The 24,391-nt window shown below is 37.0% G+C and overlaps 1 protein-coding gene across 8 annotated transcripts in view; it reads left to right on the top strand.

The window, feature by feature from the left end:
• The window catches only part of EPS8 (EGFR pathway substrate 8, signaling adaptor), a 169,480-nt gene that overhangs the window by 35,758 nt on the left and 109,331 nt on the right, over nt 1–24,391 (top strand). For 2 of the 8 annotated variants that reach the window (XM_065523796.2, XM_065523803.2), the window contains exon 1: nt 17,977–18,019. The exons of 5 other annotated variants lie outside the window; for them this stretch is intronic. In XM_065523796.2, coding sequence (XP_065379868.1) covers nt 18,008–18,019 — 12 coding nt within the window. In that variant the 5' untranslated portion in view covers nt 17,977–18,007. Of the gene's footprint in view, nt 1–17,474; nt 17,587–17,976; nt 18,020–24,391 lie in introns of those variants that run through there. One more of the 8 variants, XM_065523801.2, reaches the window with a different exon arrangement.

Here is a 24,391-nt window from a genome sequence, read left to right as displayed (position 1 = left end):
TTGGCTCTGGCCTTTCTTTCACCTCCTCAGGTATAGGATGAAATGCCCAGCTGTCCCTTTCCTTGCATGAGTGACCCTGTGGAAACAGTCATTGCTCTCATTGTTACTTAATGTTTATATGATTTTGTTTAAATTTGATTTTTAAAAAAATATGGTTTACTGGTAGTATGAAAGCATCAAATTACTCAATAAAATTCAGGAGTGGAATTTATTTAACACCATACTTGAGTTTAAACAGAGCTTCTGGAGTGAGCATGAGAGAGGAAGTGGGCAGATTTGAATGAGATTGAACTGGTATAGTTCATGTATTATATATCATTATTTTGATCGCTAGAAGTACTTTTGAGATGTGCTTGCATTAGAGTTTTAGTACATGTTATCTTTTGGCCACTTTGTAACATCCATAAGATGGAAATGAGCATCCAAGGTCTCCCTCAAATGGAAATAATATCCGCTGAATCTGATGCGACTTATGCTTTTGTACCTGGATTGTACTATAATATTAGTTATGCCTTATCCGAATAATGGTAACAGCAATAGCATTTACAGGTCTCACCATCTGTCCAGTCTCAAATGTAGTAGGAGCTATTTGAAGCTATCAAGAAGGAATTCTGAAAAAGAAACAAAGACTGTCCTTCTACAGAGCTTCATTTTTAAAGATCTTCCATTTTCATACCAGCTTTCATTTCTATGATTATGATGCATCACTAGTAGCATTTTTGCAATTTTACTTAATTTTTACTTTATTAAAAAGTCTTTTAAAAAGTAACAAGAAATGTCTAGGAATGTTCTTGATAATGTTTCGGACACACAAAAATGTTTCTAAACAAAGCAAAATTACTTTGGCGTGTTGCAGGGGGCAGGGGTGGTAGGAGTGGTGCATTTCTTCCTGCTGTGGCCCTGTCCAGGGTCTCTTGTTCAGCACTGGATTTGCAGCTCAAAGAGATATCCTAATTTCTGAAGGATCTAGTTGCTGCCTGAGTCACATTTCTTTAAGGCACAGAGCTATAAATAAATGATGGTTATCCCACAATTGCCCCTTTTACCGTCATGTAACTGAAATGATGCAACTAATATTGTTGATGTTGTTAGGAAAGTAATGGTTCTTGCCTTTCCTTTCTCATAGGATTTTATGATAATGCAATGAGATAGTGGATTCAAAGGTATTTTTAAGGTGTTACATGATTGATAAAGAGGCATTACAATTATTACTGTTATTACAATTAATTTTCCTACTATTTTTATCATGACCAACATCACCATTATTAACATCTTCACTGTCAGGGTATAATTTCTCAGGCCCATCTCCTCTGCCTCCTGAGCAGGAAAGAGAAGGGAAATCATACCCATTGGTTATTACAATTATAAAGACTTTTTTTTTTCCCCTCAGATAATCTGGGGGTTCAATATAATAATGTTTCTGACTCTGGGCCCCTGAATTTCTTTTAATTCTATTGCTGGGAATATTTGACTCCTGCTAAAGGGCTCAACCTAGGCTAGAGGGGCCAGCTGTTTAGGGGAATTTTAATAGTTCTAATTCGGAGCTGCTTGCTTGATATCAAGCACCATTGCTACTGATTCTGTGTTAACTTTGTGTCCCAGTCTGATAACTGGCCTTCTGTCTTGCTTGTATGATGAAATTCTCAACTATACCTTAAATCCAGTCACTGATTTCCTGTATTGGCATTTTGCCTTGGCCTTAGAAACCTGCCCAGAATCTCTTAATCCTCCTTCATTTTCTACACTTTGCTGGCTCTCCACCTCCCCCACACCCATGCCTACATGCATGCCAGATTTAACTCCTGCTTGAGTCTTAGTGTCTTCATCAGAAGTCTAGTTAACGTCTAACATGTTATCTGAGCTATGGTATAAGTAGAATATGGTAAGAAGGATACTAAGGAGGAGGGAGAGTATAGAGGAGGGAGGGAGGAGAGAGCGAAATGGCATGAACATAGCATAAAAGTACAAGGGATAGGTATATTCTTTCTTTCACTAGGGTTGTGACCTTTGTAAAGGCAAAAAATGTTGCCCCCCTTTTTTTTACTGCTATGTCCCTAGTTTCTGAAACTGCCCAGTATTTAATCTATCCATTAAATATTTGTTGAATAAGTGTTTGCAGGAGCACACTAATTGACTGGTTTGCCTGGAGGACACTTGAATGTGAGCTTTTTAGGACTGGGATCGTTGAAGCCTTGTTTGTTGCTTTAGTGCCATATATTTTGCCAAAATGCATGAATAAATGTTGGGATCAGTGGAGTTGAGGCTAGAAGGCAGAAATTGATAATGTGGATTCTTTTTTTTCTTGAGATGGAGACTCACTTTGTCATCCAGGCTGAAATACAGTGGTGTGATCTCAGCTCACGGCAGCCTTCATCTCTTAGGTTCAAGCGATTCTCCTGCCTCAGCCTTGCTAGTAGCTGGGATTACACGCACCCACCACTATGCCTGGCTAATTATTATATTTTTAGTAGAGACAGGGTTTCACTATGTTGGTCGGGCTGGTCTCGAACTCGTGACCTCAAGTGATCCACCCGCCACGGCCTCCCAAAACGCCGGGATTTACAGGCATGTGCCACCACGCCCTGCGATAATGTGGATTACTGAATGCTGAACTAAGGATTTGGTCCTTATTGTGACAAGGAGAGAAACAGTGTCCTTCTGTATCTTAACATTTACTTTTACTGTCTAATGTACTAAGAGTTTTGTTCTTGCAGTATACTGTAGCTTGAGTTGAAGGGTTCAGAAAGAAAATCCTTTTGATACTAAAAAAAGAAGGGATATTTTTACATAAGATGCTTCTTTTTGAGTTAATATAAATCCAGAATCTTAATTGGTAGATATGTTTCTAAAACATAGTCTTTAAAAATTGCTTATATGGATAGTCAACATGTTTACACACAGCAATGCTGGAAGTATGTTTCTATTCAGTATCATATGAATAATAGCTATGGTTTCAAGTACTCAACAAAGCGATGAAAAGCATCCACTGTTTTCATTCTCGCTGGCTTATTTTGCCATCCTGTGGTTGGTGTTGAGCAATTATTCACTGCTTGAGGCTTCTTGAATCTGGGAACCAGAGTGAATATTTCCAGGTGTCAGATTCATCTCTTCATCTGTCTGTACTTCGAGTCTAGCATTGTCCATATTAGACCATAAAGATGTACACTTTTCAAACACTATGATTCTGGGAAAATGAAAACCTATGTAGAGTACAACGCAAATGCTCAGATTGAGTGGGGGGGGGGTTTATCTTGATAGACACATGTCAAGGAATTTCTTTTTTAGGTTTTTATCCTCATTGAGTGATTGGACTGCTTATGGGATCAAAGCACCTTGGATTGTAATAAACATTGCTTCATATATAAATAGGAGCATTTTTTGTGTGTGCGTGTGCATGTATGTCTGCCATAGGATGGAGTATGAAGCCAAGCTTGCTTGTCAGGGACAACTGCTTTGCCAGCTGTGAACTAAAACTGGAGTTGGAATTAGGGCAGGGCCATGGCAAACTCTCACTCAGCACTGGAGTGGCAGGTGTGTCCTCTACAGGGTGGGAGATCATTGTCACTCTTGGCTCCCCATTTTCTTCTTATCTTCATCCAAGCACCCGGCAGTTTAGAAAGATAGAGTCCAATTCTGGAGGCAGTTGTCCTCAGCAGGAAGAAACAGGAAAGTTATCTGAAATCTTAGACAAAAGGAACAAAAGGCAGTGGGCTTTTAGGTTTCTGAAGTGTAACTATTCTACGGAAGGAGATTCATTTTTCTTAGATGAGTTACTATAGTCTACTAGATTTTGTTTACATGAGGAACTGATTTATTTTGGGCTTACTGGTGTGTGGAAGCACAACTAATATTCCCTAACTAATGTTAGAAAACAGGAAATAAAGAAAATATCTGTAATCTCAACATATAATCACTTAATTTTATATTTGATTTTAATGAATAATGAACAATGTAATACAAAGATATTATGAACAATATGATATATGTTTTGATTAGGTTAAGTTTTCTTCCTACCACTACCACTATCATAATTGTTATTGTCATCAAGTATTTATTGAGTCCCTGCTTTGAGTGAGGCATAGTCACAGCAAGAGTGAAGAAGAAAAACAAAAGGAAAATGTGGTTTCTTGTAAGGAGATTATTTTCTATTTTGGACTGAACATATATCTTGGAAACAAATTATAAATGATTGATTCATTAGGCAAATGATTATTGAGCTCTATTATGTGCAGGCCCTTTGCTCAGCGTTTGAGAAATAATGTTGAACAAGACATTCCTGCCCTTGAGGATACTGTCCAGGGTAAATGATAGACAAGCAAATAAGAATTTCAATAAATTATAATGCATGAATTGTCAATGAAATGCCACAGACAGTGAGTGCTATAAAGAATATTATATTAAAAGATATATTGAAAAGCCTATTGGACAGTGTTGGAAACCAGAATAAAAATTTTAATTATTTCTTATATTGGCCCTTAGTGAGAGCCTAAGGCATAACCTTAAATAGGTAATCAATACATTTTATGACTAATGAAGGTAATATAGTTCAACATTTAGCTCTTCCAAAAGAACACTAGGGTGAATCTTGACAAGAATAGTTAAAAGTGCCTTAAGTTTCCTCTGGCATCAGTTGTCTCAGTATTTGCCTTTGCTGGAGCTTAACATTAGCATTTGACAAGTACATAAAGTGCTGATGTTCCATGGTGTGGAGGAAAGAGACTATACGTTTTATATTCTGGATTAGCAAGTGTCAAAGTTAGCATTCCATTATGAAATTTAGGAAACCAGATAGGCTTTTTTTGATGAGAAGAGGGGCTAGGCAATGGATGTTTTCGCCCTTTAAGGAGTATATGTGAATAAAAGAGAAAAAGCTTAGGTCTGTTATACATTGGATATTTTGTCTTTACCTGACATAAAACTTGTTGCAGAATATAATTTTATCCCTAGAGTTATTCCATTTTAAACCAACTGGGCATATTTTCTTTTCTTTATATCAGATGAAATGAATGAAAGCTACGTGTTTATACTTTATCTGAGTTGTTCAGATCCAGAGTGAAAAATACAAAGGGAACTGTGGAATTTCTCTCCCTGGAGATCTTTAAGAAAAGGTGTAGGTGTTCCGACACTTAATTGACTGAAATTGTTTCTGTAGAGTTTTGTGTGTCCTACTTAAAAAAACAAAAAAAAAACAAGATGTGTAAAAATCTAGACTTAGAAAATTGATATTATTGAGGATAATTCTTTCCTTTCTAATCCTCATCACTTTAGTTTTCCTACTTAGTGAATTTATTTGGTAATAGTTGAATACTTAAAATTGGTGAGCATTTGACTTAAGAATATTGCTTCATAATATTTTAATTGATATTTGTGAAGAATTTTGAAGTTTTCAAAACATTTTACATTATTATATCATTTGCTTCTCAGTGATCTTATGCAGTAGACACGACTGGTATTATGATTTTCTCCCATTTTGCTGTTAAGGAATCTGAGGATAAGAGGCTCTGAGACTTGACTATGAGTTATTAAGTTGTGGGGCTTGGCACAGACCTTTTGATAGCAAATTCTCTGCCCTTTTTGCATGCATGAGGCATTACTTTTTTTTTGTTTTGTTTGGTTTGGTTTTGGTTTTGGTTTTTGAGATGGAGTCTTGCTCTGTTGCCAAGGCTGGAGTGCAGTGGTGCGATCTCAGCTCACTGCAGTCTCCACCTCCCTGGTTCAAGCGATTCTCCTGCCTCAGCCTCCTAAGTAGCTGGGACTATGGGCACCTGCCACCATGCCTGGCTAATTTTTTGTATTTTTGGTAGAGATGGGGTTTCACCATGTTAGCCAGGATGGTCTCGATCTCCAGACCTTTTGATCTGCCCACCTCAGCCTCCCAAAGTGCTGGGATTACAGGCGTGAGCCACTGCGCCCGGCTACTTTTTCTTAAATTGGAGTATTTATGCTGTTTTATATTGAAATCAAGTCACTGAAGATTCTGGAGAATAGGATAATATCTCTGGATCATTCATTTCTTCTTTCTGTAAGCTGAATGATGGCTGAGGGAAAGGAAAATATGTTTTGGGGTCCCCACTAGTTACTTTTTTGATCATTTGCCACTTTCTTACTAATGCAGTGTTGTAGATGGTAACTGGGGGTTCTCCGATGGGTTCACAAAAATAATTTAACTTATAAAATTACTGCATTGGTAGTACTGGAACTAACCAGTTGCTCCTAAAATAGTGCATTTTGGTTTGAAAAATAGATTGGGTTTCTAGGAAATGGAGTAAGTTTGTTAATGTACTAAGATTAAGCACTTTCTCATAACCATATTAGCTATGTATGATATCCACTTCAGCTTACCATTAATAAATTAGACCATGCACTTAAAAGAACCAAAATAAAATCAGTTTATTAACTGTTGAGTCTTTACATTAGAACCACAGTTTATATAGGTTGTTTTAAAGTTAATATTCCAAATGTGCACAGCAAATAAAATCTCTAGGAAGAAAAATAGGATATATTATTGAGGGTTACTAGGTTAGGCTTCATGTATTGAGATAATTTTACTTTGTAGTTCTGGTTTGAAAAGTTTATTTTCTCTGAACATTTCCTGCATACAAAATACGTATTGACTGTAGAGAATTTAAAAATATCAGAAAAAGACAAAGAAAGGAGTCCCTTGTTAACCCTTCTGTTTGAGAGCAGTTTTGGTAAGAAAGGAAGGTGAGTTCATTTTCTAAGAAGAACTAATTAGTAGGGCGCTATGGTAACTGACATAATTCAGGAGCATGCAAACCATAGCGGACAGTAGGAGAATATGCTTAGGGGATGATCGCAGGTGAGTTTGATTAGCTAAATTATGGTGAACCATGATTTCCAGGATAAGAGATTTGTTGTTGTCCAATGGAAGGGATTCCAGAGTTCTTCTAATCCAGGATTTGCTTTCCAGGTAAGGAAACCAAACTGAGTTGCTCAAATTACTGAGAGGAGGAATTGGGGCTAGCACCCAAGCTTCTTGGTTAATAAGCTAGTGTTTCTTCTGTTGTACGATCTCATGTGTTGCCATTGTTGGTTCTGAGAGAGAGGACAGCAGTGCTTTTTGAATGAATTCTTACAGTCTTAGAAAAAGAAGGTTGCTTAGAAGGGGGAAGTTATTTACAATTGGAAGACCAGTTAAGCTCATTTTGACAATCCAGACATGCGATGATGGAGTCACCAATGGCTAGAGTGATGAGGAGAAAGGAAGTGCCATTAAAATAAGTGAGAACATTTGAAGAGTAAGCTTATGGTGGGAAAGCTTATGGTGGAAAAGAAAATTTGTTCTATTTTGAACAAATTAGAAATCAAGGAGAAGTGTTTGATTAGGCAAATAATAATATGGGGCTGATATTCTAGGTGTTAAATTATATTTAGCAGCTAAGGAGGATTGACTGGCTGGTTAGCATGCAATATAATCCTTTCACACAGTACTACTGAGGGCAGTTTAGTTCTAGGAAGTCTCCCCCTGACTCCTGCTTCAAGGAAAGATTAGTTATCTATTAGATGCATCACTGACTGAAACATTTGTTTAATACACTGGTGTAGGCAAACTCACCTCAAAAATACCAATACTGGCCTGATTATATAATTGTATGATGCTTCTTTTTCTCCTATAAAGGTGTTCATAGAATGCAATCCCACGTAAAAGCTGTGTGTTAAAGAAAATGATGTAACCCTTCAACCCTCATCAGGCTTTGTGACATTTTATGGCATGATTGCATTTATTGTCATGATAGTAATTCAGTTTAATAATGTTAACTAGTTTCATTTGGACCACATATTTGCCCTAGTCATTCATCCTTTGTTGTTTTAAACTTACATCCTTTGTTGTTTTAAACCACATATAATAGCTCATAGCTCTTGATATTTCTACTCAAAGGCGGAGAACTTGAGCTATTATCTAGATAGTCTATGAAAATTTTAAAGATGGGGCAGTGCCTTTGTTTAATTCCTCTTTGTGTATTTTCAAGGATTTGAAAGTAAATAATGAGAGGTCTGTATTTTGCTAGCAATGATTGGTACACTCACCTGACAAAATAAAAGTGATTTCTTTTTCTGTGGTTTAAAGAATTTTTTTTTTGATACATAGTCATAGATTTTTGGAGTCAGATAGGGACTGTGGAGATTGTCTAATTCAGGGATAATACCTGGTTTCCATTTCCATGCTGACTTTAGAATTTAGTAGTGGCTGTTTAGAGCAAGGTTGAGAATTCCCACATTTTTGGGTTCAGCTCAGCATTAAAGAGTGTAATGATAAATTATTGATGTCTTTTATGGGAATGGGGAGTGCCCGCACAAACGTCATGTACTTGCTATCCTGATCTAGTCTAGTTCTTTTGTTTCTCAGGTGAGGAAACTAAAATCTACTGAACTTAGTCTGTAATAATCAGTTAGGTTGTAAAGTGTTCTTTTATACTAATTTCTTTGAAACAGAGTTTTTCTTTACAAATACTTTTAAAAATAATGGACAATTGGCCAGGCATGGTGGCTCACGCCTGTAATCCCAGCACCTTGGGAGGCCGAGGTGGGCAGATCATGAGGTCAGGAGATCGAGACCATCCTGTCCAACACGGTGAAACCCCATCTCTACTAAAAATACAAAAATTAGCTGGACATGGTGGTGCATGCCAGTAATCCTAGCTACTCGGGAGGCTGAGGCAGGAGAATCACTTGAACCTGGGAGGTGGAGGTTGCAGTGAGCCGAGATCACGCCACTGCACTCTAGCCTGGCGACACAGGCTCAAAAATTAATAATAATAATCGTCGTCATCACAGACAGTTAAGTTTTTAGGCTAGTTCACAAAAGACTTTTAAAAGTTTTTGTTAACGTTATCCATAACTACTTGGTTTACTTAAATTCTTGTTTGTACTATTCCCATAATCTATGTTTCAGCATTTATCATACTGTGTTATAATTGTTTAAGTTTGAAACCAGCCTTTACCACTTAGTACCTGTATGAATTTGCAAGTTACTCAAATTCTACATGTTTCAATTTTCTTGTCTCTTGAAATAGGACAGTATTACAACTTACCTTCATGGGCTTGTTACAAGAATTAAATTGTTAAATATGTAAAGCACTTAAAAAAGAGCCTGGAATCTTGAAAGAGTCATGAGAATCCTTCTCAATGGTGCTTTAGGCAGCAAATATTAGCTGGCAAGTGCTCAAATATTAGCTTTTGTTATTTTTACTGGTCAGTTTCAGTCACTATAGTTCATCCGTGTATACTTGGATCTAGAACAGTATCTGCATTTAAATAAATTTCTTTGAAGGACCAATTAAATAAGGAAGGGGCAGAGGAAGACCTATGAGATCACGTGGTATCTCATAGGGTGAAAGAGGAAGGAAGAAGCCAGCTCTTTTAACAAAGTGCTATTTCCATGGTTGTTGAGCTCCACTCTAGAAGAAAGTTTCTTTTTCCTTAATCATTAAGACTTAGTGTTGCTGGTCTCAATGCCACGTTGCAAAGGCAACAGTTTGATTAATCTAAGCTGGAGTAGCTAATAGTTTCCCAGTGGACTTTACACTTTAAAAGATGATATTTGCTAACCAATTACCTCTCTCCTCTTGGTAGTGTTTTTGTTGCCATCACAAAGTCAGGGACAGGGCAGGCTAGATAAATTGCAGGGCCAAGAGCAAAATGAAATGTGGGGGTTCCAGCTAGGAAAGTCACTTTCCTCTTCTACCCCAAACCGCAGATGGTCAGCCTACAAGCGATCCTGCTTGGTACCTGAATTAGGGGTGGGCAAGAGAACCCCACTGAGTCATCCACCTAAAGTGGTATCTCACTGCTGGCTCAGGAGGGAGATGGCCATTTCCTCTCTGCAACCCACTTTCTGTCCCTAGTGGAGGGGGCTGGCCGGAGGCAGGACTGCACATGAGCCACAGTGCTAAGCCAAGCTCTGTTATCCCGTTGGGCTTTATGTACAAAACACAAATTCAAAGATACAGTTATTAAGAATTGAAAGATTATTATCACAGAACAAGGTCCTGGACCTTTTGAGCCCACGACTGTATGCAGCTGCCTGCCCATGAAGTCCACGTTGGTGAAGAACAGATTTTTAGATATACCTCTCTGGGTAGGGTCTCCCTTGTGGGCAGTCCAGTTCTGCCTCGGAACTTGGATTTTAGGACAAGTCTCCATTATTGGTCAGTTTCTTGGCTGCGGCTGCTTTGGAACATACAGGTCACTAAAAGCACCATTTTTTAAAAAAGAAATTTACCTTTTTTCTATCATTACCAATCCACATAGATGTACTCAACTTAATGGTCATGGACATGATGCATTAGCCATGTTTCTCTTAATTTCACTACAGGGAGGTATTATTGTTTCCACTTTACACACTGGAAACTGAGGCTCAGAGTAGTTGATAAGTGCCTTTCCTGAAGTCATGTATTAATTGGCAGAGCTGAAGTTTAAACTTGGGAGAGACTGTCTTATTCCTTAGCCTTATTCCTGTTTCCACTGCCTCTCATGAAAGTTTTAGCATTAAATCTATATGACACATATGTTCTGGCGGCAGTTTTTTTGCCTCAGGAACTTCCCATTTATTTATTTATTTTTATTTTTAAAATTGTTTCTAGATGGAGTCTTGCTCTGTCGCCCAGGCTGGAGTGCAGTGGTATGAACTCGGTTCACTGCAACCTCCACCTTCTGGGTTCGAGCAATTCTCCTCCCTTGGCCTCCCGAGTTGCTGGGATTACAGGCATGCACCACCACACCTGGCTAATTTTTGTGTTTTTAGTAGAGATGGGGTTTCACCATGTTGGCCAGGCTGGTCTCCAACTCCTGACCTCGTGATCTGCCCACCTTGGCCTCCCAAAGTGCTGGGATTCCAGGTGTGAGCCACTGCTCCCAGCCTAGGAATTTCCTATTTAGTGAACTTAGTGTGTATACTTGTAAGTGCTCTAGAGTTTTTCAGCCCTATAAGGATTTTAGTTATTAATAGGGATTTGGTCCGTTATGCAATAAGATTGTGCATCTAGGAGTTTGATTTTTTTTTCTAGTGTTTTGCTCACAAGTTTTCTAGACTGCTCAGATTTTTCCTTTGAGCATGATTTTTACCCTTAACTTTGCTGTCACCTCGGAGTAACTTCTTTTGGTTAGTATTCTCTGTATTCCTGAGTCCCTGTGTGTCAGAGAATGTAAGAGTTGAAAATAGTAGACTACCACAAGGCAAAAAACATTGCTTTTTAAAAGCTCATTAAAAACCATCTAAAGTGACTCTCAAGGGACCTTTAGAGGCTTCTTTGAAAAGCTTTGTTTACTAGTAGCCTTCTGTACTAGTCAGAGTTCTCCAGAGACAGAAACAATAGAATATGTATTGATGGATGGATAGATGGATGGATGGATTATAAGGGGTTTATTAGGGGAATTGACTAACACAATTGTGGAGGCCGATAAGTCCCATGATAGGCCATCTGCAAGCTGGAGAACCAGGTTAGTCGATTGTGAGCCAGGGAAGCTGAGGACCTAAGACCCCAAGGAGCTACAGGTGTGAGTCTCAGGGTCCAAAAGCCAGAGACCCTCAAGTTCTAACATCCAAGGTCAGGAGAAGAAGGGTGTCCTGACTATGGAAGAGTGGGAAGAAATTCACCCTTCCTCCACCTTTTTGTTCCATCTGGTCCCCCAGTCGATTGGATGGGTGCCTATCCACATTCAGGGCAGCAGATCCTTCTCACCAGTCCACCAACTCACACACTAATCTCTTCCAGAAACACCATCACAGATACACACAGAAGTAATGTTTTACCAGCTATCTAGGTATTCCTTAATTTAATGAAGTTGGCACCCAAAATTAATCATCATACCTTCTGTTTAGGAATGTCAGTGGTCGAGAATGTGGACTGTACTGTCTGACAAATGTGGCTCAAATCTTGCCTCTGCCCCATGACCTTGGGACTTTCAACACTTTTCATAACCTCTTTAGGGCCTCATCATCTTCACCTGTAAAATGCGAGTAATACTTACTACTCTCAGGTTATTGTAAAGATCACATGAACTGAGGTATATGATGTGTTTGGTGTTGTACCTGGCACATAGAGTGCTATCAGTGAGTGGTAGCTATTATTATAGATCAAAGGATCTAGGCTTAGAAGAGTAATCCAGGGATGTAGTCTGTGCTCTATTAGAGCAATCTGCATAGACATGCCTCTGTGGGCTAAGGGGTCAGAATAAGACCAAATGAAAGTCTCTTGAGAGTCGAGTCTCAGGGTTGGTAGATTTAGCTCCACCATGGACTGTTTAACTGTGGCATGCTTAATGATTTAATCTGAAGTCCTTGGAGTGAAGGTGTATGCTTGTATGTGGATTCAACAAACATTTATTAAGCACCTGCTACTGCCAGGACTTTGTAGGTGCTGGTATTACAAAAAAAGCAAGTTGGCCTGTGTCCTTTTGTAGTTTATATTGCAACTATGAGACAAATATGCAAACAAATGACTGATATTAAATACAACATAAGTGCTTTAAGGTAAATGCAGCATGGTCCAGGGGATAAAGTGAGTTAGAGGGAAGTTGTTCTTTGTTAATATTTTATCTTCAGGGCTAAGAATGCCCTTATTATAGAAGGACCTTCAGTAAGTTCAATGAATTATTTTGATATTTTTAGTATAGATTAATCCTTCAAACACCAAACATATTGAAAATGTAAGTTAACTTTGGGTATTTAAGTGACAGAAGCCCATCTTTAAATTTTCCTAGCAATATTATTTATCCTTAATCTTCAAAACTTAGGTGAATAGGAGTTACAGGCAAAATCTTGTTAATTATGTGAAGCCTACTAATAGCTGCAATATACAGAAGGGTTTCTTAGTCACTCAGAGTGGGTGTGTTTCTAAATGATCATTTACACCTATGGGAAATATTGCTGGCATTTGAGAAATGACTCTAATATTAGTTAGAATAAAAGTGATATTAATTAGAATAATAGTTGGATATTCATGATTAAAATATTAGCTACTATGTATTAAACACTGTCTACCAGAAATAACACTAGGAAATATATGTATTTTGGTAGTTTATATATAAGATTAAAATAATATTTCTATGAAGAGCGAATTCCCCTCATTTACTATTTGTTTAGCTAATTTTAAAGTTTGTATAAAAAATGGAAAAATGCTGCTCTTTCTTAGTCTCTGAGTTTTTAATGGCAGGAGTCATAGGGAAATTTTTGATGTACTTACAAAAAGCACCTGAGGAATATAGAGCAAATAGATCCAAATCATAAACATATATTGGTAAATGAGCAAAAATGGAAAATAAGTTGTGTTGAAGGACTGTTGAAACAGTTTTAATAATAGCTCTTAAAAAAGAGTCACTAGGATGTGCTTCGAGAACTATACCTTCTATAACACAATGGCATCATTAAGTTTTTAATATTTGGGTACGTAGTAGTTAGCGTCATGGGCTCTGAAGCCAGACTTTCTGTTTACAATTTTAGTTCTTCACTTACCAGTGTCACTTTGGGCAAATAATTTAGTGTCTTCATGCCTCAATTTTATCATCTATTAATTTAGGATAATAATAGAACTTCCCTCATAAGGTCATTGTGAGGATTAAATGAGTTCATATATGTTGGGCACTTAGAGCAGAGCCTGGAACACAGTAAGCTCTCAGTGAATGTTAGTTGTTGTTATTGTCATTATTTTTCTTTGTAGAGAGGAGGAGAGATGGAACTTCTGATGCTTATTTTTAATCTATGTTACAGAGTCTTGCCTTTGGTATATTTTTTCTAAACTATTTTGTTTGTTTCAGCCTTCTTAAAGTCACGCTTCACAACCCTTTCTGAACTAAAGCTTCCAGGCTTTGAAATTCAGTAGCTGATAATGTCATAAAAGGAGAAAACTAAACATTGTATGTCTTTTGTTTAACCTCTGTTACAGTACCAAATAGTATTACAATTTATTGATATTTGTGGTAGTATTTTCTATTGAGCTGTGAGCTTTTTGAAAGAAAAAACCTACACTGTTGTGTTTAGTACACTGTCTGGTACTAGGTATGAGGCCTGAGCCCCTAATAGTTGTTCTATTAACTATTCTAACATCTCATTTATCAGGTTTACCTAATAGTGTGCTTTTCAAATTTAAAAACAAGTGAATTTCCTAGCTGTCTAGCTACATGAATTAAAGTACATTACTTTAAATACGAAGATTTTATTTTTTTTAACAATTTAGGATAATTTTTCTTATAAGCATTGAGCACATCCCATCCTTCGTAAGCATAATGTAAATTCATCATTATGCATACTGTTTATTTGGGCTGTAATATAGTGTCTCCATGGAGGGTATTGATATATGCTTGGTTGTTTGGTTCTATATCACATATTCTCAGGATGCCTTATGCATTTTTTCTTTGCATCTTATGTATTATTTTTCTCTTATTATTATAATATATCAATTTCTTTCTTATATTCTTTCTTTCTGCCACATCTAGCAACCCTAACTTCCTAAATTCAAATTTAATGCTTCTAACCTGCTGCGGATTGATTTGCTAATTTTAAAGTTTGTATAAAAAATGTTTGTATAAAGTTTGTATAAAAAAGTAGAAACATTAGAACCTAAAGAAAAAGAAAGATTTATTAATAAGATGTTAACCAAGCTTGAGGGCGTCTTCTGTGAGTAAAATGCAGAAGTTCAGCACATAGAGGGTGTGACATCTATTTAGCTAGCCATATAGGTTTTATACTTTCTTTATGACATTGCTCAGGTTGTCAAATATGTGTGGCCTGCAGGCAAGTGATTTTTTTTATTATATTAACGTCTGTACAAAAGAATGGAATTCTCATCTTCAGTATTTCCATAGTGTTAACTTATGGCGTGGGAATTCAAATGCAGATCTCCCTTACTCCAAAGTCCATTTTCCTTGCTGCTAGACTCATGTTATAAAAAAGTTAATATTGTTAATTATTATAGTTCGTTAAAGTGCCATGGTAACTAGGGTAGTTTTTGGTTTAAAACACAAACTCGGCCGGGCACAGTGGCTCATGATTATAATCCCAGCACTTGGCAGGCTGAGGCAGGAGGATTGCTTGAGCTCAGGAGTTTGAGACTAGCCTGGGCAACATAGTGAGACCTTATCTCTACAAAAAAATATAAAAAGTAGCGGGATGTGGTGGTACACACCTATGGTCCTAGCTACTTGGGAGGCCAAGGTGGAAGGATTGCTTGAGCCCAGGAGGTTAAGGCTGTAGTGAACTATGATAGTGACACTGTACTTCAGCCTGGGCAACACAGCAAGACCCTGTCACAAAACACAAAAAAACCACAAATTCTTTGTCTTTGTCCTATTATTGGCATTTTTTCCTATTTGAGTTTTAAAAAATATTCCCAATTATGGATTATTTAAATATTTAATTGATGGATACATATTCAACATATATTTTACAATAGTAAGTTACACAGATATAGGTTACATTTAATAACATGTACTTTTAAAAGGTCTACAATTTAAATAACCTGATTACTATGTTTATTTATAGTCTTTGAGCTCAATACACGTGCCCAACTACATAGAAGAAATACTTAAATGTGCCTATTTTACTTACAGTGTATAAAATGCTAGAAAAATATTAAAAAGATGCAAAATGAAGTAGCTTTGAGGCATTTGGGATTAGACATGGATTCAAATCATAGTTTTAATCTTAGAATGTTAGCTTTTTCAGTACTTCCCAAGGTTACTGTAAGGATTAAGTCAAGTAGCATTAACATGGGATGCACCATTTGACAATATTTGATCCTTCATGATCTCTTTCTTCTTCATTGTTTCCATCTATATAATTTTGAATCTTGATAAAAAAGAGGGAACAAAAAAGTATAGGAGAGAATGAAATATATTTATTAAGCAAAAGCAACTATGGGTTACATATTGTGCTTCAAAATGAATATTTTACTTTTATCATTTTGTTACATGCAGAACCCCTTTAATTTAGCCTTCATTGGACTGAAGTAGAAATGTAAGAATTGGAGCTTATTTTCATTTCTGAGGTGAGTTCATTTGTAGAAAAATTAGTATATTTGAATCAGTCTGCTGTTTCTTTGGAAACTTTGTCATTTGCATGTACTCAGAAATACTGCAATTATCCATGAAATGCTGTTAGTGTGAAGTCGTGATGAGGGTCCCAGGCTAGGTGTTCGGAGCTCCCTGTCAACACCTGGGCTGTGCTGCAGATGCCCTTCAGTGTTGTGACCCTAGTTCCTTGACGTCTTTGTGTCAGTTTGCTTATTTTTAAAATGGGAATGGTGTGGCAGTTGGCCCTGCTTACCTTCCAGCTTACATGTTATAAGAATCAATTGAGATCATGGATATGAAAGTATTTTATTATGAAAAATGTAAGGTAAAAGTAATAATATTGTGAATTGTCACAGTGAGTTAAATGGGAATTAACTCATTACATGCAGAGAATTCTTTTAAGCATGAAACTTTTGAATGTTATTGTAGCCTAGTGCCCCTGGAACAGTAGTAAGACAGGGCCATCTTATATGTTGTTTCTGAATAAACTGGCAAACAAATAGAAGAAAAGGAAGAGGAGGAAGCAGCTGAGGAGGAAAGAAAACAAAACTAAACTGATTATATGGTCTTGAAAGCATTGGCATTTTTAGAATTACACATCACTTGGAAATTTTTGAAGGAATTATTAATCTATAGGTAATTAAAAATGAATTTTCTGGCCAGGTGTGGTAACTCACTCTTGTAATCCCAGCACTTTAGGAGGCTGAGGTGGGAGGATTACTTGAGCTCAGTAGTTTGAGACCAGCCTGGGCAACATGGAGAAACCCTGTCTCTACAAAAAATACAAAAGTTAGCTGTGGGTCTCACCTACTCGGGATGCTGAGGTGGGAGGATCACTTGAGTCCGGGAGGTCAAGGCTGCAGTGAGCTGAGATTGCATCAGTGTACTCCAGCCTGGGCGACAGAGTGAGACCCCTTTTCAATAAAATAAAAATGAATTTTCCATTAAAAACCAGCTTATGTTATTTTCAATGTTTTTACATTTCTTGCTGTGGAGAAAACCCTAGTCCCTTCTCTAGAATTTTAATCATTCATCTGGATGCCTTGATATATGTGGTATGATGCTTAGTAAAATGGAATGAATAGTTCTTCTATCTCCATGAGTTTTCCCATTTGTTTGGTTTTCTTTTTACCTGCCTTTATTTCTGTTGTTGTTACTCTTCCATCCACCAAGAACATGTGGTCCTCTTATCTCTGGGCTGAGGTTTTTTCGCATGTCCTTTTATTCTTTCTTCATCTCACAAAAGATATACCTAGGTTTTTTAAAGGTGCCAGGATACTATTGAATGAACGTAATTACTATAGGATAATGGTTTGGCTTTGTGTCCCCACCCAAATCTCATCTCAAATTGTAATCCCCAGAATCCCTCTGTGTTGAGGGAGGGACCTAGTGGGAGGTGATTGGATCATGGGAATGGTTTTATCGTGTTGAACAGTTCCTCCTTCACACACTCTCCCCTCTCGCCTGTTGGATGGGCTTGCTTTCCCTTCACCTTCCACCGTGATTCTAAGTTTCCTGAGGCCTCCTAGCCATGCTTCCTGTTAAGCCTGTGGAACTGTGAGTCACTTAAACCTCTTTCCTTTATAAATTACCCAGTCTTGTGTAGTATCTTTATAGCAGTGTGAAAATGGACGAATATACTATATTTCTTTCCAGTATCTGTTTTGGGAGAGGAATGCTGGTCAGCTGCTAGTAAAATTATCTCCATGTACTCCATTATTTAGGTATTCTTCGATTCTAGTGTGGTGGTCATGACTACCTAGGTGGTCATTTTTGTCTAATATTGCAGCTGCTATTTTTGTGTTTTCGTCTAGAAGAAAATGTTATATTTTCCTCTCATAGCTTACTTATTCTGTTCCTTGCATAATGATTGAGGTGACTGTATTCAAAGCCTTAACAATGATTAACAACATGTCCCTTAATCTTCAGAGCTAGCCCAAGAGTTTCATTCTCCTGTGGCCACTGTAACCTCTAAACTATGAGTAATCTGGCAAGTACTTTTGTGTTCTCTTTATTGCAAATCATATTCTTTTTTATCTTTAAGAAATGCTTCTTAGTAAATAGTAAGTCATTTATTTGACTTCTCCAAAAAATAATAGACTATTAAAAGAAAAATAGTTTTAAGGAACATTTACCAGTTGCTTTTTTATGTAGATAGTGAGTGTAGGATGTAGCAAAAAGACCGGGTTTCGTAGTCTTCACTGTTTAGTTCTGGGCATGCATGCTCTCTGAGCCTTAAATTTTATAGTTGTAAAGAGGGTGTAGTGTTGGGATTGTTAGGCTTAAATGAGATAGCATATATAAAATGCCTAGTACATTGAGGAGCACAAAGAAGTTCACAGAATAATGTAATTATTGTTATTACGGGTATCTTCTCCTCATTGTTGTTGTCATTATCACCATGATTATGTGGGAAAACCTAAAGGGAGTTTTGTACTAAGGGGCTCAAAATGGAATGCGTTGTTGATGAAGGTCTCGATACAGTAGATCACCTTGACAAATTGTGTGTAGTCATCGTTTCTTTGATACACCATTCATCTTCGTTAAGATGAGACTATCCAGCCAGCCCGAGAGATGTGCCAACATTTCTGGCTGAGATTACTATAGGCTTATGAAAATGGGTTAATTGGTCACTGATGAGCTGCGTTACTGGGAATAAGGTTAGAGTTTTATGAAATGCATAATTTAACTTTAGACTTATCTACTCTCAGGAGTAGGCAGTTATTTAAGTAGTAGCCAATTTGAAAGAAAAAAAATCTACCTTTTCAGTTTGTTTCCTTTTTATGGATAAAATGAAAAAATTCCATCCTGAAATCAGATTTTAAGGAAGAGATACATATAGTGATTAACCCTCCAGCTTCCTTTTGCCTACACACACACACACAGGCACACACACACTTTATCTTCTGTTTTTCATTCAGAATATGACTGCACAAGCTGTAGGGGTTAGCTAGCAGCACATTGAATAGCTTCTTGCTGCTAGTTTGGGGGATGATTGAAATTATTGACCCTTACATGAAGACGAAATGAAATCTGTTTATGCAAGAATACTAGAAAAAAATCTTCTCTATTCAGAAAATACTTTACCTCTTAGAATCTTTAACATGAAGTCAGTCACATGATGTAAAAAAGCCAATTAAAAGTCAATTAAGGCCAGGCGCGGTGGCTCATGCCTGTATTTCTAGCACTTTGGGAGGCCAAGGTGGGTGAAGTTGGGATTTTGAGACTAGCCTGGCCAACATGGTGAAACCTCGTCTCTACTGAAAGTACAAAAATTAGCTGGGCATGGTGGCAGGCGCCTGTAATCCCAGCTACTCGGGAAGCTGAGGCAGGAGAGTAGCTCGAACCCGGGAAGCTGAGGTTGCAGTGAGCCGAGATCATGCCATTGCACTTCAGCCTGGGCAACAGAGTGAGACTCTTGTCTCAAAAAAAAAAAAAAAAGTCAATTAAACATTTTTAATGGTGGAAGTCTTATTAAAGTTTTATATTCCGAATTTGTCTTCCAAATACTTTGAGAAAAGACTAAACATTTCGAAGGCTACAGGAATTCTGTTTAGAGGATTTGGTTAAGCTAGCTAAAAACCTGGATAGCAGTTGCCCACGACGTTTTAATTATTCTATCTAAAAAAGATGAATTTCTATGTCACATAAAGACATGCATTTAAGGTACTATGATATATATTTTTGACTGAACTTTTTGCGCAAGATGCATTTCTGAATTAAGTAAATGGAATATTTTAAATGTCATTTGTGAATCTATTTTTAAAGCAGTATTTAACATCTAATAGACCTCGTGTGCTATTGTAGATGTTCTTATTTATATGTAAAGGAGGGCATGCTATTTGTATCTCTTTTTTTAGTTGTGTGGGAGATGCAGTTATTTTCTGAGGGGAGTGAAGGAAAAGAAGGGCTATGTTATAATTTGAGGACATAGTTATTATGGGAGACTTTCTTAAGGAACCAAAAAGAAAGGAAGTATTGGTGAGCAGCGGTCAGAAACTAGTCAATACTGATAACAATGTATAGTGGTCCCAATAGGTTCATAATTACCTTAAAAGGAAAACAGGAAGCAAATATAGAGAAGATTGAATAGTCGTATGCCAGGGTAAAGAAAAGGCCCCTGCCCTCAAAGAGTTTATAATTTTATTCACAAACTAGAATTATCTATCTTAAAGTCCCATAGTTTTTAAGCTGCCTGCAGACAATTACAGTCTAGTTCTAGTGTATCTTGTGGAATCTTTATTTTTCAGATTGTCTTCAAGTACCTAGCTCCATGCTTACAGTTTATACTCCCAAATATTGGTTAAATTAAACCGGATGGAATCAAGTGCTAAAGGAAAAGTCATGCTTTTATTCTTCTTCCAGTGGTGGACAGCAGAAGTTTTAGAGTAATCAAGATCTGAATTTAAAACCTGGCTCTGCCACTTAGGTGGTCTTGGGCAAGTACCAAGCTCTGAGCTTTTATTTCCTCTGTTGTAAAATCATGATTATCATACTTATTTCATAAGTTAGCTGAATGGGTAAATGACGTGTGTGTGTGTGTGTGTGTGTACTACAAAAGTGTTTATCAAATAACTGTAATTATCAATATGGTTATCAAAACTAAGGAAAAGTTGAGATGGCCCCAAAGTCATAGAGATGGAGTTAATATAATGGAGAGGGTTCCAGGTGATGATGGACTTCAGAAGCTACACAGGTGAATTTACAGTGTTGTGATAGCCAGTATGGACCCATTTTAGGTTCTTGATCCCTAGAAGTGTATTGTCAATAGTTAAATCAAAATGTATTTAAACAGGATTAATCTGGAAGTACTATTCAAGAGGTTGTAGGGAGGTACAGACCTTGAGAGTTAATCATACCTATGTAAACATTAATGAAGGCACTGTACATATCAAAATAAACCATATTCCTGCTTATGAAAAATACCTCAACATATTTAGACAGATTGAAATCATACATGCATTCTGTGAACACAGTGGAGACAAACTAGCAATCAATAACAGAAAGATGAGTAAATCTCCAACATTGAGAAGATACGCAACACGTTTCTAAATAATCCATAGGATAAAGAGGAAGTTTCAAGGGAGATAAAAAATACATTGACTAAATGAAAATGAAAACAGAATATATCAAAATTTGTGGGACACAACTAAATAAATTCAAAACTAACAGAAATGCAGAATGCCTTTGAGTCCTTTGATGCCATCAGTAGATTGGACAGGACTAATGAAAGAATCGGTGAGCTTGGAGGTAGGGCAATAGAAACTTTCCTAACCGAAGGCATAAGAAAAATGAAAAAACTGAAACAGAATATTGAAGAACTATGAGACAATTACAAAAGGTGTAATGTATGCAGAATGGGAATACCATGAGGAGAAGAAAGAGAGAAAGGATCAAAAGAAATATTTGAAATAATAATGACTGAGAATTTTCCAAAATTAACGACAGACATCAAACCACAAATCTTGGAAGCTCAAAATTAATGCCAGACACCAAGCTCAGGATAAACACCAAAAAATCTACAGACAGGCATGTCTTACTTAAATTGCAGAAATTCAAAAACAAAGGGAAGATTTTTGAAAGATTGAGGGGTAACTTCACCTTACCTTTAAGGGATTAAGGGTAAGAATTACGTCAGACATCTCTTGAAAAACCATGTAAGCAAGAAGAGAGTAGAATGAAATATTTAAACTATTGGAAAACAGAAACAAAAATCACTTAGAATTCAGTATCCACTAAAATTATCCTTCAAAAGTGAAGGAGGAGTGAAGACTTTCTCAGACAAAAGAACTGGGAATTTGCTGCCAGCACAGTGCCTTACAAGAAATGTTTTTTAAAAAGATAGATTTACAAATATTTTCTGCTAGTCTGTGGCTTGTCTTTTCGTTTTCATAGTGTCCTTTAGCCCATTTTTATTGGCTTGAATATTTTGCTACCAAAGTTTGATATTAACATATATTGTGCTTTAAATATTTCTAGAAATAGCATCTCTGCAACCAACATTTTCAGTATAAACTTATTGAAAGTCTCAGGAATGGAGTGTTAATTTGTGTTCAAGTAAGTCACAAAGCATAAATATTTCACTGAAATGTAAATAGTAAAATCTATTATTTCAGGATTTGTATTTTCATGTAAAAGATACATGCTATCCTCACAAAAATATGGTGGTATTAGGAGTAATGCCTGACTCTTCAAATTCAATTAATGACTCTGCACCCAGGAGAGCATTCCTGATTTTTGTTGCTGTGTTTGTGTAACATTCTCTAAGGTTCTTTGTAGTGAGGAACAGATTACCTTTCCATGAGTCAGGACCCCGTCTTATTAAAAGGGCCACTGCTATAATTTCTTTAAGCTTCATCTTGGATTGTTATTAGCTTGGCACAGGACACTGGATAAATTATATACACACACATACACCCCGAAGAAACCCCCTGGTTTGAAAATGGAATCTATGAATTGGCTTCCGTGTCTGCTTTGAGAGTTATTGCCATGGTGATGAATAGTCTGCTGAGTTTTATGGTTGGCATGATTCTTCTGGATTAGGTCACTTGTGTTTTCTTTCTATAATACCAGTTGACTACACTTTCGGTAAGAGTTAAAGTTCCATCACTAAAAAGCTAGTAGGGAGAATGCAAAACTAATGATTTAGTAGAATTAGCTACATCAATGCTTTTAATCTGTTGATTATTCCCTTTCAGTGCTAAGTAGCAGGGGCTTACTCATTTCACAGGGCTTTAAATCTTTCCATTGCAATCAGACCTGGTAGGGAATTATTCTGTGCTGCAGTTACAAGTTTTTCATCATTTATTAAAGCATTATGGGATAACCATCTTGATAAAAGCATCTTGGAAACTAGACCTATTTATTCCTTTTTGCGGGGGAGGATGGAGTCTCGCTCTGTCACTCAAGCTGGAGTGCAGTGGCATGATCTTGGCTCACTGCAACCTCTGCTTCCCGGGTTCAAGAGATTCTCCTGCCTCGGCCTCCAGAGTAGCTGGGATTACAGGCATGCACCACCATGCCCGGCTAATTTTTGTATTTTTAGTAGAGACAGGGTTTCACCATGTTGGTCAGGCTAGTCTCGAACTCCTGACCTCGTGATCTGCCCACCTCGGCCTCCCAAAGTGCTGAGATTACAGGCGTGAGCCACTGCGCCCAGCCTTATTCTTTATTTTAATGAGTCAGAATTTTAAATACTTTGCCTTACTGTATTTACAAAAGTTGTAGCAATGGGTCAGTTGTCTTAAGTTAAATTTATTAGTATCTTCCAACATTAAAGGAAATATTAAAGTGTTTCAATTATGTTTAAAATAAAACACAAGTATGAGGAGTGATGGACACAAGTAAAACAGTTTGGGGTAATAAAATGAGTTGTTGATTTAGAGATATATACTATATGCCAAATGGTCATTCTACTTGGGGATATAGTGAGAGTTAATCTACTTGGGATCATTGCTTCTAAAGCAAACCCAGTTGTGTAAAGTCCTACATATAAAGGTAGATATTAAATCCACCAGGGAAATAATCAGAAACCCAGGTGCCCAGGCTTTGTAAAAAATTTAAACAGTAAAACCATAGTCACCTGTACTTAACTTAGATTTAACTAAACAAATTCATAAAATTTCCTGAGTGGAATGATGGTTTCAGAGAGCTAGTGAATTTCAGACCCTGAAAAAATACTGCTCACTGAATCGTAGTCATTCTTAACTGTTTAACAATTTAAATCTAAGTTGTCATATGCAACAAGGTTTAAATTAGTACAGTTCTGGTTATGCTGTGTCTTTTCTAACTCATAACTTTCAGTAATGAAAATAGCTTTCTATATAATTAGCCTGAATTAGATTTTCCTCTCTTTCCCTTCTACATCACTAATGAAACTGGAGTAATCATTTCTGCTTCTAGGATGACTGTATGATTTCATTTATCCCTAATATAGTACACACTCCATACTAGACACTCAGGAAATCTTTATTTATTCTTTCAGGAGGCAAAGCAGGAACAGATTAGCTAATTACCAGCTCAGACCAAGTTAAGAATAATAAAGCTACAGATTATCACTTCAAAATTTGCCTTTTTGCCGTCTCACTATTTTAAGGAATGCCCGCTCTATCACTAATATCTCTGGCAAGAAAGCATTCCATGTGTATGTATATAAGTGTGTATCTTCATTTTTTGCTGTCACCACACAGACATCAGGCTTTTTCACAAAATCTGACCCCCTCTCTTGACCATTTGTTATAACTATCTGGCATGTATCACTACAGAGCTTTTGTTCTAGTCCTTCTACTTGGACTTTGGCAGATATTTGAACTCTGCTGAGCCAGTGCTATCCTCTTCAGGGATATGTTTTTAAGATTTTCTT

The sequence above is a fragment of the Macaca fascicularis genome, chromosome 11 (assembly GCF_037993035.2).
Source record: "Macaca fascicularis isolate 582-1 chromosome 11, T2T-MFA8v1.1".
Lineage (NCBI taxonomy): Eukaryota > Metazoa > Chordata > Mammalia > Primates > Cercopithecidae > Macaca > Macaca fascicularis.
The sequence above is the reverse complement of the archived record's forward strand: the minus strand, read 5'-3'. Positions and strand labels throughout refer to the sequence as shown.